A 13,723-nucleotide genomic window follows, 5' to 3' on the forward strand; every position below is an offset into this window, starting at 1 on the left:
TCTCATCTTTTTGGCCACATGAGTGGAGCTGTGGTCATCTTCAACTGTCTCCTCCTCCTCATCAGATAGCTCAGCCCCCAATATACGCTTCGGCGATCTGTTCCCCTATTGAACTTGCTGTGAAGTGTGTTCTTCAATAGATCAATTTTAAAACCATGCTGTCTGAAACACAGGGATTTGCAAAGTAGTCTAATGGCAAAGAGAGTGCAGGAATTTCAGAATCAAAGACCTTTTATTGATATAAAATCATAACAAAGAACAATTCAACACAATTGTTGTATTGTTTGTATGATGAAATAGAAAAGAAAAGATAAAACATTGTACTGAAAGACAAGTTACAAAGTCACTTGCAAATACAAAATCAGAGTAATCAGAAGGTCAACAGACCTAAGTCTTACGTGAGCATATAAGAAAACAAAAAGGTTCCCAAACCACTGATAGACAGTGCCTACAGTTGTGTGGATGACTAATACATTTTTAAAATATCTTGTTTCTTATAACATAATAATTAATCTGAGAATCAGGTTATAATAACAGTTTTAACCACCGAAACCTCAAAAATGTGATGAAATGCACAGAGCACATTCTGGATGGATGGGTGGATCACTTTTAGTACACCAGTATAGTCCAGCACATATAAAGTAGATAAAACATTAAGGAATGATGTTCATTTTTCACATCCAAAGACATATTGTGGATATATTGTGGAGGGAAAGAGGACAGGACAGAATTTGCAGATATCACACCAGTTATCAAGGCACAGTTAAAAAAAAGATTTAAAAAAAAAGAAACAAATACAAAATCGACAATACAATTTTAAAATATAAAGGCAAATATTACTTTCAGATTTTTCAGTGAAACAAGATTAATCAGTTCAATCTGGCCTGATTGCTTCATAATATGTATGCTAATGGATGCTTATGACTGATCTTTGTCCTGACACATTGTCAGTGGCTTAAAAAGAAGTGTAGAGCAGGCTAGTATAGTAGTATAGTAGTAGTAGTAGTAGTAGTAGTAGTAGTAGTAGTAGTAGTAGTAGTAGTAGTAGTAGTGGTATCAGGCCTAGTAATAATGTAAAGTAAAGATCACGATGTAACTGTTAAAAAGAAGCAAGCTAAATGTGAATCCAGCATATGGTATAGCCTTTGTTTTGTCTCCACTAAAATCTCATATTTTTGGCCACATGAGTGAAGCTGTGGTCATCTTCAACTGTCTCCTCCTCATCATCAGACAGCTCAGCCCCCAATATGCGCTTCAGCGATCTGTTTCCCTTGGCTATCTCCCTAACTTTCTCCAGTAACTCCCTGCGGCTTCTATTCTTCTTCAGATTCCTCACAAAGCTCTCAAATATAGCAAGCAGTGAATGGGCAAACTCAATCACATGCTCTATTTGATTTGGAAATCCATAATCATAACCTGCGGTGTGAAGGCCAACAACTCTGCCAAGCCCATCAAACACAGGGGATCCAGAGGAACCATGATACATGAAAGTGTTGTAGGTTATGACGCTGTCTGCTTTCTTTCCCAACATTATGTTTTCAATACCCTTCCTTGACAGGATTTGTTGAATGGAGAGGAGCATGACTAGGTTGTCTTTGTGTGGCTCTAAATTGCTATCAACGGTTTTCATTCTGTTTTCTTTCTCAATGACAAATGTTGGATCCATTTTTTTTATTGCCCCTGCTGGGTGACCAATGATACAGGCCTCACCATTCTCAGGCAGGGGACCAAAATGCTTAAGGAGACCTGGTGGCACCTTTACACTTGTCGTGTTCCTTTGTTGGTTAAATTTGAACCCCTCTGTGTTGAGTTCCAGAATGGCATAATCTAGGTTGCGATCAAAGTCAACAAGTCTTTTCTCAGCTTTGAAGTAGAAGTAGTTTTTTGGCTGAGGATCCTCATAGTTGAAAAGGGCACACACCTCTATTCCTTCCTCTAGCAGCTTTTTGTCTTCATCAACATGATCTGTGAACAAATGTGCATTTGTCAGGATGAACCCATCGAATAGCACAAAGACTGTTCCCTCACAAATATCCCCAACAGTAATTTTGCAAACTGACTCTCCTAGCTTGAGCAACTTTTTGACTCTATGAACTTCACTAAAAGACTTCTGAATCTTTACAAAGTTCTCCTTCCTCAGTTCCAATTCTTTCTGATAAGAATCAGCTGGAAATCTATTCTCCATCCATTCCTTCAGTTCTGGAAACTGCTTACGAAGTAAGCCATAGATTTCAGTGGTGTCGACGTCATCTCCCTGTTTCTCCATTAATGTTCTCATGCTGTTCCCACGCTGCTGTGCTATGTCGGCAGCAGATCTCTCCTTGCCCTTGCATTGTTCAGTCTTTGATGGAGTCTCATGCAGACTTACATCATTCTGTCCCTTTTCCAGCTGTATCTTAAATATTTTCTGGTCTAAGCTGTCATTGACCTTTTGTGTGCTGAGCGTAAGGCTGTTTGGATTCTCATTGTCAGACAGACTGAAGTCATCACCAAGGAGATCACTGAATCGACCGTCTCTCCTCAGGACCTCTGCCACAGTCATGCCCTCCTCTCCATAAACACAGAGACGCTTAAACCGTTTAACCATGTAGCTCTGAAAAATCTCCTTTGTTTTGGCATTGAGCCCTCCAACTGTATCTATGTAGAAGATGGTGTATTTGTCATTTGGATGGAACATTTTGTGCTGCTGGTTTTGTGCCTTTTCGATCAATTCTGATTTGCATGATATAATGACAGTCTCACCAGACTCAACGAGAGAACAAGGGAAATGTGTGGGAATAATAACATCCTTGTCCTCTCTACCTAGCTGAATGATAATGTTCTCATCTGGTGGTTTCAGCTTCTTCTTCGATGCTCCATGTGATTTTATTGCCTCCAGCACGGTCTGGGGATGCTCACAGTAAATGGTGTATTCTTTCGGGTCAGATAGCTTAAATTTCACATTGAAATTATGTGAATGTTTGCCCTGCAAAATAAGAGTGATTGTACAGGAATTAGATGCTAATTTTGTATGGAAATACTTATGTATACTATTTAATATACGTTGCACTGGCTACTTACCTCCTGGCCGCTCTCTTCCTTCACCTTAAATGAAGTGTTTTTTTTCTGCAACATAAAAAATACAATAGGTTCCAATGCTTGTATTATTATAATGAGAATGATATGATAAGAATCAAGGGTTAAATAACAGTGACAGAAAGAAAACAATTTCAGTCCAGGCAAGCAATCCATCCCAGGTGAAAAACCCATATACTTAAAGTGTACTTTTTTTGACCGTACTTAGTACAAAGTGTACTATTTTCGGCGATTTAAAGTGCGCTTCATTGCACTATTAGTGCGCTGAAGCACTACTAAAGCAGTACTTCAGCACACTTGCAGCACACTGAGGATGCTAAATTGGCACCGCTTTTGGACAATTTAAGTGCACTACAAGCATACTTTTGAAAGTATGCTCCAAACACGCTTTTCATGCATTCGTATGGCATTAAGAGTGTGCTTGAGTACACTTCTATAACATTTTATTGTTACTAGAAGTTCAATAAAAGTATATTAACTTCATGCTTCTTTGGACTAGATTGGAACATTTTAAGTCTATAAAAAGTATATCACATTAAGTATTGTAAATATATAACAGGTATGCTTGAAGTATATTTACAGTACACTCCCACGTACATGAAATAATATGAATGTAATACTACAATCCATGCTGGTCCTCAGAGCTTGTATATTACACACATTAGTGATACAATATGCATGCCTAGCACGAGTGACATTTACAATCATTGCATTGTTACAGAGATTTCAGAGACATATATCACTTTATAACAATCTTGCTCCACCTTACTGCAGTTTAACACCTGAATTGATCATTAATGGTAACACTCTATTTTTTATTTGAACAACTAGTTCCAACTTACCTCACGCAATAAAATCATAGGAAGTGTGAGCCAATATATACCAGAACATATACGTGACCATCATAATGACGGTGGGAACATGGTCATTTTTTTGTGTACCACTTTAAAATGTTAAAACTCCTACAATAAACACAGAATATAACAATGAGTAATATTTTCATGCAAACCAAAAATATTCCTTCAGGATAAATGGCTTTCTGTTTGAGAAATTTTGCTCCAAGAAGTGCATTGCATGATGGGACATGTATGATGGTGCATGATGGGTAAATGCACTTTGTGTAAGCACACTTTGAAGATGTTTGGGTGAAGTACAATCATGGTGCACTTAGAAAAAGTGTACTTGCAATATGTTAAAGTGATTTACTTTAAAGCGCACTATAGAAAATCACACTTCAAAGACATTTGGGTCAAGTGTAATTATATTGCACTTTAAAGAAGTACAATTGCAATATGTTATTAAAAAATACACTTTTAGTAAGTTCACTATTAGAACACTATTAGTATATTCCTCTAAATAGACTTTAGCCAAACATCTTCGAAGTCCACTTGAAGTATGGTTCGCTAAGTGTACTTTCTTTGAGAGCAACTTAATTACATCTAATTTTAAGTACACTTTAAATAAGCATATTGTAAACATACTTTTTCTTAGCACAAAAAGCACGAGTGCACTTTTAACATGCTAAGTACACTTCAGTCATGCTTTTATTGTACTAAATTGAACCACTTTTTCACCTGGGATGCTTTGAAGAACATTCACTAAAACAAAACAGGTGAATTGGATGGGACTGCTTGGTGATTTTATAATAAGGCTTATAAAGATCCAGGGGGTGTCTTCCTTAACTTCCAAGTTGCTTCATCAACTTATCTTTGGGAAATGGATTTATAATACACAACACTCCGGGTTCCCATCCAACTGTTCAAACATAATGCAAGGGGCAAACATTTCCAGAGTGTTGCTATTAAGCGCAGGTTGCACTCTGCTATGTTGTTATGTCTGGCATGTTGCAGGGCTCCCCAAACCCTTTGTCCTGATGTTAATAATATCTTCCCCTGAACAGGTTGGTTGTTGAGAGTCAAATCCCACACAATCCCAAAATTGTGGTGAGTATGGTGCTGACTGCTCATTAAGATTAACATAGCAATTTAAAAGTAAAACACATTGAAAGGTGCACTGTGCAAGATTTTTAGTTGTTTATTTCCATAATTCATACCCATTTACTAATGTTACCTTTTTCATGAATACTTACTACCACCATCAAATACGTATTCATTATGACTGGGAAAATTGCACTTTTCATACCCAAGGGCGATCTTCTCAATGGTTCGCCAGTTTGAAATAGACATTTTTAGCTGCAAAAATTACTGTATTTGGGCCATACTAGAAGACATTAGCTTATTACTTAAACTTTAATCAAAATATCAAATCTGGCAATAGGCAGCCCAGTTTCAATGAGCAGCATAGTTGCAGTACCTTTTTTGACCATTTCAGTGCACATTTAACACTAACACTTACAGTACAGTCTGTGGTCATTTCAGTTTGACTACTAGTCTGATAAACCTGTATTATCCATCTGAGACGCTGTTTACATGAATGTGGATATATATATTTAAATGCATCCGTTTTGGCCACTTGCTTATAGGCTACATAAAGGGAGTTTTAGAAATCTCTGGTTTCAGAGATATTAATTTAGGGGACTGAAATGCACCTGTCACAATGGAGTTTTTCATTTTATCCACATCGACCACATGCATTTGTATGTCAGCTAAAATATCGGCATAAATATCCACATATATGTAGCCAGCACCTAACCTGGCTCTCACTCAGATGGATTGCGAAGTGTAACGAAGATGCACGAAGCACTAGGGGTCTCGCGAGAGCCAGGCTAGCCAGCACCTGACAGTGATGAAAAACTCACCTGTGGGGTTGAGGATCTCCATGGTGGGATGTTCTCCTGGCTCATGTCAGATGAACATGCAGCAGGCTGCACAAGTGAAGAATAAGATTTATTTGAAGTTTAAGGACCAATTACAGAATATCGTTAACACATTAGTCAATGGTTACTACTTACACTTGTCTTTGGAAAAAAGGATCCAATTTTCTTCTGCCTCTTGTCAAGGTACTTTGGTTTTTTCTTTGGGGGCATTTTTACCTACAAATGCAAAGAGTTTACTGTATTATTTGGCAATATCTGGAATCACATTTTTAGCCTTCACACTTTATTTTTAGGCTGTTTGCATTTATTTGTGAGTTGAGAGATAGGAAGCAAGTGGAGAGAGAGAGCGAGAGAGACGTGAAAGGGTCGGCCCTCTGTCACAAAATCACTGCGATTCGGATTAAAATACTCAATTGTGCAACCAAAGATTTTCTAAGATTATTCAAGTTCCGCCCTCCCAATGCAGAGTGTGCTCAAGTTCGGTCTCCTAAGGGGGCATTGTCCCCTCCTTCTTCTTCTCTTTCTGTGGCATTTGGTGATGGCTTGCATAAGGTGCCCTAGCGCCATCAGTGCCAAGGGAACTCCATTTATTCTCAACCTAAAGCCTTCAAAGGTCTCCTAACTGCAGGTCTCCTATTGGGGTCTTCACATGACATCACATGGATCCAGGATATACATGGCCTTGAATCATAGAGGTAGAACCATAGAGGTAGAAAATAACACTAGAGAGGACCCCGCCCCCCTTTTTACGGCAATCTGTAGCGGCCATTATCTGTAGGTAGATCAGAGAAATGGAAATTAACGGAGAACGAGGCTCACCTCTGTCAAAAATGGCTTAATCATGTGAAAATGTCCATCAACACACTATACAAGGACAATAGTTGAAGTGTGTTGCTAACTATGTTCATAAAAGATATTATTTGATTTTTAAATGTATTTTATCGACTCATATGATTTAAGTAGACATTTAGCCTGACATTTCAAATCTGGTCTTTGATTAAAGTGTTACTTCATATTTACACAGTTTTAGTCAATTTCTTGACAGGGGTGGGCGTGTTCTCCATTGACTTGCATTGCCTGAAGGTACCTACACTACCTACGGAAGTTGGGAAGCTCCAGCTGCCATTTCCCAGTGCTGTCGCAAATTGCTGTGTCCTCTCTAGTGTTATTTTCTACCTCTATGGGTAGAACATTAGACTAGAGGTGACACCGCCCCCCTTTTCACAGCAATCCGTGGCAGCCATTTTTTGGAGGTAGACCTGAGAAATGGAAATGAATGGAGAAGGAGGCTCACCTCTGTCAAAAAATGGCTTAATAATGTGAAAATGTCCATCAACACACCATACAAAGACAATAGTTGAAGTGTGTTGCTAAAATTCTACATAATTAATATAATTGGATTTTTAAATGCATTTTATCGACTCATATGATTTAAGTAGATATTTAGCCTGCCATTCAAATCTGGTCTTTGATTAATGTGTTACTTAAAATTCACACAGTTTTAGTCATATTCACACAGTTTTGACAGGGGTGGACGTGTTCTCCATCGACTTGCATTGACTGACTAGACAAGATGGGAGGCACCATGTGCTGTTTCCCAGTGCTGTTGCCTCTAGTTTAATTTTATACCTCTATGGCTTGAATCTTCTAACTCTCTTTGGTGCAAACTTTTGTTCCGCCTTTGGTGCAAACTTAAGCTCTGCCTGCATCTTGCTCATCACTTCCCTCTTGGCTCCGGTGCATTGCCACCCTCATGGACACGCCCAAAGACAATTCAGCTGCTTGTTTGACAACAGAGTGAAAGGACCTCTCTCTCTCGCAGTCTCTCTTCCTCATACATACACACACAGTCGCACCCTGTGACACATAAGAGGCGGGAAATGATTGGGTTTGGAATGTTGACCAAAAGGCCAGATGGTGCAGGCAACTTGCAAATGTTAATAAAAAGAAAATGTGTGCCGCCGTTACATGACTTGCCTATTTAAGTCCTGCACATAGTGAAACATATTTAAATCAATAGGCCTACTCTACGTACCGTATACTTGGCTATAATCTGTACTCATTGAAGTCAATGAAAGAGAACCAGAAGACAGGTCCTGACAAGCCATGATGTCAAAGACAAATCCTGTCAACATCTGAGCAGAGCTGTTTTATAATCATTATTATTATTATTATTATATTTTTATTTATTTAATAGACAAGGCAATTCCCTATAGGGCCCCAATTAAATTTGCTCTCTACAGGGTATCCACAACAGTCAGTGCTAACATGGTAATATATTATGCTAAGTTATAGCCCTATATATAACTTTGTGGGTTACTTTACTTTATAACAACTTATATTGACAGAGACTGGAGACTAGTTGACTATTTACTGTAAAGCTTAGAACAGAGAGTCTCTCACACTTTCTCTTCTTCATACACACACAGTCACACCCATATATTGTACACAGCATCCATTCTGCATTAGCCTTATGCCTTCAGGACATAATGCATTCAACTGCTATTATCATCTGATGACAGCATTGCAATCAATGTGATTACTTAAACGATATTGTCCAAAGCAGGGGCAGATTTAGAAATTATGCTCCCCTGGAGCTGCCACTGTCTTGGCGCCGGCAAATCTTCCCGCTCTGTAGAGTGTCCTCAACAGTCAGCCCTAGCATGACTGTCAATACCCACAATACTCTCTCTCTTTCACTCTTCCTCATACACCAGACAATGCATACATCAATCGTTGTGCCCGGACCATATCGTCTGGATGGAATGTACTACTATTATCATCTACTGACAGTGTTGCAGTTTGATTACTATGAATTATATTTTGTCGTATATGCTATGCTCTCAGCTCTATCTTTGTTGTATGCATTGAAGTCAATAAGATAGAAACAGAGGACCACAAGCAGAATCCATCGGGTCAAAGACAAATTCTATCTGATCAACATCTAAGCAGAGTTGTTTCTTATCAGTAGGCAGACAAGACGATTAGGCCTACAGTACCTGTAGGGCCCTGCCAAAACAGCCCTCTATAGGGCTCCCCTAACAGTTAGGCCCTGGGATCTAAATTAACACCAGCCAACCGGCCAAATTCTGGTGAGATTTCAGTTTGGTCAGTATAAACGACCAACTTACTAGTAGCCACTTTGACGCATTAGTGAGTGTGTGTTTGGCTTGTAAGATTAACATCTAGCCATTTTGGATGGTGATAATAAAAGTACGTTTAGAGCCCTTTGGGCCACTGTGATGGATACCAACAAAAAATAATCCATGAGGGACTCATGTCTTAATTTCACGTTGGCTGTGCTAAATGAGTTTAACATAATACTGTTGCTGCATATTTTCCCCCCTTTTTTGCAATTGCTTCTAAAGTTGCAACTGGGATCAGAAGGACGAAATAGGTCGCCCTTGTTGTACTGGCCCACCAATGTAGCCTATATAATGTGTAGCTTACTGATGTGTTTGAAGAGTCTGACCTTGACTTTTGGTCTTGAGATATGGACATGCCACATTACTCAAACACACACAGGCACACACACACACACACACACTGACAAAACTATGCCACAACAACAGGGCATTTCTCAAACACAAACACACACACACAAACACACACACACACACACAATGAAAAGTAATGCAAAACACTGTAAATGTGACTACAGTTGCAATTTGTGAAAAGAAAAGAAATATTGTGGCTAGTTGCCAGAGTACTTACCGTCAGAAAAGCTGCAGTTCTGGCTCAAATGCGTTCCCCCCTTATATTTCCTCCTTATTTTCTCAGATCTCTTTAAATTGTGTTGCTCAGCAAAGAGCCATTCCCTATTTTCCAGCTGTATTTTCAATTCTTGTGGTGTTACAATCATTCAAGCACTGAGGTGAAAATGTTCAGCCAGATCGTTTCCCCTCCCGCCTATAATGAGGTTTGCGATCCAGATGAGGGAAGTTCAAAGTTGTTTGGCAATCAAATATACCGCCTGTTTCCCCTGCCAAGAGCCAATAATCTGCCCAGCTACACACACAGTCCTCCAATGGCGTCGCTGCATGTTGCTCAGCTGCACGTCACGTGCATAGCCAAAGAGAAATCACCACTCCTGTCATGTGTAGCGAAGCAAAATTTGTGATCAAAAAAGTGCCCTCTGGAGTCTAAGCTCCTGCCGGCGGGATTTTTGACACTTCTCCAAAAACACATATGTAACTCTGTGAGTTTTTGTCATTCAAACATATAAGTGACACCATTTGAAACCTTGAGACTTCTAGTTTTCAAATATATAGTGACAATGATCACAAAGGTACAGGGGGTGGGGGCCATCAAAGGTGTCACAGGCCCATAATTCAACTATGGCTTGACTTACAATACCTTTTCACACTTTGTATGGAAACAACAGACCATTTCTAAATGCTTTTTACTTTAATGCTGCCAACACTTTTGTTTATAAGATTGAAACTTCAAAAGTCTTGGCTAGATACATGTATACAGTGTGTTTTCAAGAATACAACCATATGTGCCACTTTTGCATAGATATTTACAGTTAGTTAAAATACTTGAAAATGTCACAGGTGTTGCAAACTGCCTCAAAGTCCCTGAAAGGCCTTATGGTTAAGTGCATTCAAACTTTATTGTGCCCACAGGGCAATTGGCTGTTACCAATGTAGTGTAGTAGCCTATACAAGACAAACGAGTATAGGCCTAGTCTGTATGTCTGCAATAATAATCAGTAACCCAGTTTTTTCAAAGTGGTGGCTGGGGACCCCAGGGGGACCGCGAGGGGGGCTCTGGCAGGTTGGCAGGAAATGTATAGCAAAACAAAATAAATATCTGAATAAGTTAAATAAGTAATGTGCACCCAAATAAAACAAACAATAAGCTTACCAATATTCCTATTAGTTAAGAACTGCATTATTATAGCCTAGTAATCTATTTAATCTCTGAACATTACTTCTACTGTTATTATTTTAATGTTTATAAAAGGGGATGCACAAAAAATAGTGTAGCACAATTCATGTTAGGGGGGCCTTGGATGGAATAGGCTATCATTAAATTGGGGGGGGGGCACGGTGAAGTTTGGGCTAATTGTACTAATCCAGGGGTGTCAAACTCAAATTAGTGGGCCGAAATCTACATCTGGGATGAAGTCACGGGCCAAACTCAATACCTTTTGTATGAAAAAATGGGCTAAAATTGTGTATGAGCACACCCTTAATACTTAAAGGCAAATTTCACAAGCTCTTCATTGCCATCATATAGGCCTAGTTGAAATGTTCCTGTAGGCTACATACACTGTTACATAGGTGGGTGAGATCTTACACAGTCCCGGCCGGGCCCACTCATATGCCTGTGCTGTGACACACCAAATTTCGTGTTCAAGTCATGTTACTATACATGGGTTCGCAGTGTTTGTAAACACGATATTGTGAGGAGGGTCAAGACACTGGCAGCCAACCACGTGAGTTAATTTTTTGACCGACAGCGGTTTCCAACAATCAGAGGTTGAGTTGTGCGCAGCTAGGTTCGCGCAGCCAGGGGAAAACAAACATTTAGAACACATTAGTGGAGTATTGCCCACACATGGAGTGCGTCTTAATATGCGACCTTGCCTCCTCCACTTGCCTCCTCCACTTGCTTCTCGTCATGATGACATCACTGACAACAGCATTATATTTCAATATCTTGCAAAAGCTCAATTGTAGAGTCTTTTTCTCATTTGCAATTGGGATGGTGAATGAAAAACATTCCCTCAAAAGTTGTTGTGGCTAGGCTGACAGCTGGGAAACTTTATCGTTTTCTCCACGGAGGAGGGGCCAGGAGGCGGGACGAGGAGACAAGCGCAAGTGGAGGAGGCAAGGTCGCATATTAAGATGCACACATGGCCAACCATAATAGACTCGGGAAGTGATCTCGCAGGTCGAATAAAATGACCTGGCGGGCCAGATTTTAACCCCGGGCCTGAGTTTGACATCCCTGGTCTAATCGATCTACAAGGATCGTTGTCGATGTGACGGAGCATGACTGCCCACACAGGAAAGAAGGAAACACTGCAGAAGATGTTTGACCACCATTGTTAATTAGTCCTATACTTTATGCGTGCAAAATTACTGTGTAGGCTAGCCAGGTGTGTGGGCCTTTATGGGGGAAAAGTGTGTATTTTTGAGTAGGCCTATATAAAATAAAATAAAATGTAAAAATAAAAATAAATAAATGGGACTTAAGGCATTTAACTCCATCGTTGTCTTTTTTTAAAGGAGTTATCCCCTCAAAACTGGGCCTGATCCTAAGATCAAAATAAATAGCCTACTGGCTAATGGCCTGGCCAAAGAGCTATCTAGTAGCATATATATATGTATTATTATTATTATTATTATTATTATTATTTTTTAAAAAAATGTATTTATGTAGTAGCAGAGATTTTATGAGTACGAGTAGCCCAGTGACGTCACACACTCAGTCTCCCTGACAAAACCCTTGAGGTCGCTCTGTGCAAGCGCCGGGTGCGGTGGCGCGCGCCTGTAATCCAAGTGTCTGGGAGGCTGAGGTTGGCGGACCACTTGAGTTCAGGGGTTCTGAGCTGCAGCGGGCTATGTCGATCGGGTGTCCGCACTAAGTTCGGTATCGATATGGTGCTCCTGGGGGAGCCCGGGACTACCAGGTCGCCTAATGAGGGGTGCACCGGCCCAGGTCGGAAACGGAGCAGGTCAAAGCCCCCGTACTGATCAGTAGTGGGATAGCGCCTGTGAATAGACGCTGCAGTGCAGCCTGTGCAATACAGTGGAACCCAGTCTTTTAAAGTAGGCCTACAACACCATGGTTTTTTTGCCGTAGACGCTGCATAAGTAAAGATAACAAATTCCAAAACACATTTTCCCTACCCTCGCATAGCCTATACAAAATACATGTCCCATTCCTAACAGTGAACCCGCCGCTTCGATGGGGGGAAAAACAGCAACACACGACGCACACAAGTTCTGAATGTAGGCTCTTTCATATCCCACTACTGCCTCCTATTGGAATGAAATAAACATTACACGTGCAATTGAGAGCACTAGCACGAGCACGATCGCCACTGGGTGGCGCTATTGAAGCTTATTTGGCTTACCACCAGTCTAGTCACTCCGTAGCAGAATGACTCCAGAAGAAGAGAGGACTACCACTATTATGATTTAGCTTGCCGGGTGTGGAAAACATAAACTGGGGGAATGGGTGACCTACAACCACAGGTAATGGTTTCGTTTGAACCTGGTCAATTGTGTTTAAACGCCTATCTATCTGCTGCGTGCTCTCATTTTCGTGGCACAATAGTTTGTGATTGCCACATCTAAACAAATGTTAGCTAGCTAGCTATAGCCTGTTAGCTTTGCCTAATGGTCCACCTGACTGACTGACAGACAGGCTGTGAGGAGTCTGTTTGCAAACGTGGCAGTTATTAGATGTTCGATGTACCACTACACGAATCTTTGATAGAAACACAACAGTTGTCAATTATGTTGTTATAAGTCATCAATTCAAAAATCTCCGTTTATGCCTTAAATAAAATCGTGGGGGTACTGACAGTGATATCGCAAGCTATCAATAGGCTACTTGTCAAATTCATAGATAGCGCAAGCAGTACAGGCTACCCATGTTAAAGGATAGTTCCGGCGTAAAATGAAAGTTTCACCATCGCTTTCCCATGCCACATAATGTATCTAATGATGAGCCATTCCGGGCAATGCCGCGCCGTTATGGAGTTGGCTTATTTTAAGCCTTTTGGTGAAAAACGCAGCCAACGCATCACGGCGGGGCCAATTATAAACCTATTCTTTTCTGATGTTTCCCCGCTATAAACAACTTCAAAAACGCTACACACTTCATCACAAAGGTCTCGTCAATCAAACCGAG

General features: G+C 40.3%; 2 protein-coding genes across 2 annotated transcripts in view; one reads left to right on the top strand and one right to left on the bottom strand.

Moving 5' to 3' along the window:
- Window positions 1-235: 235 nt before the first annotated feature.
- LOC134437844 (serine protease FAM111A-like) lies at window positions 236-9,747 on the bottom strand. The gene is made up of 5 exons (XM_063187397.1): window positions 9,566-9,747; window positions 5,987-6,067; window positions 5,834-5,899; window positions 3,061-3,105; window positions 236-2,965 (listed from the first exon to the last, which is right to left on the bottom strand). The coding sequence occupies exons 2-5, from the start codon at window positions 6,059-6,061 to the stop codon at window positions 1,160-1,162; spliced, it is 1,992 nt and encodes a 663-aa protein (XP_063043467.1). The 5' UTR covers window positions 6,062-6,067; window positions 9,566-9,747; the 3' UTR covers window positions 236-1,159.
- Window positions 9,748-12,966: 3,219 nt separating this feature from the next.
- rnf175 (ring finger protein 175) overlaps window positions 12,967-13,723 on the top strand; it is an 18,792-nt gene continuing 18,035 nt past the window's right edge. Inside the window, exon 1 of the mRNA XM_063186607.1 lies at window positions 12,967-13,062. Coding sequence (XP_063042677.1) covers window positions 13,042-13,062 — 21 coding nt within the window. The 5' untranslated portion in view covers window positions 12,967-13,041. The remainder of the gene's footprint in view (window positions 13,063-13,723) is intronic.

The sequence above is a fragment of the Engraulis encrasicolus genome, chromosome 21, assembly GCF_034702125.1.
Source record: "Engraulis encrasicolus isolate BLACKSEA-1 chromosome 21, IST_EnEncr_1.0, whole genome shotgun sequence".
Taxonomy (NCBI): domain Eukaryota; kingdom Metazoa; phylum Chordata; class Actinopteri; order Clupeiformes; family Engraulidae; genus Engraulis; species Engraulis encrasicolus.

Excerpts from the sequence above, each read along its gene's own strand:
- LOC134437844 (XM_063187397.1), bottom strand. The coding sequence starts at position 6,061 with ATGCCCCCAAAGAAAAAACCAAAGTACCTTGACAAGAGGCAGAAGAAA. Across the intron at positions 5,900-5,986 it reads CCTTTTTTCCAAAGACAAGT|CCTGCTGCATGTTCATCTGA; the intron begins GTAAGTAGTAAC and ends TCACTTGTGCAG. Across the intron at positions 2,966-3,060 it reads AGGAAGAGAGCGGCCAGGAG|GGCAAACATTCACATAATTT; the intron begins GTAAGTAGCCAG and ends CTTATTTTGCAG.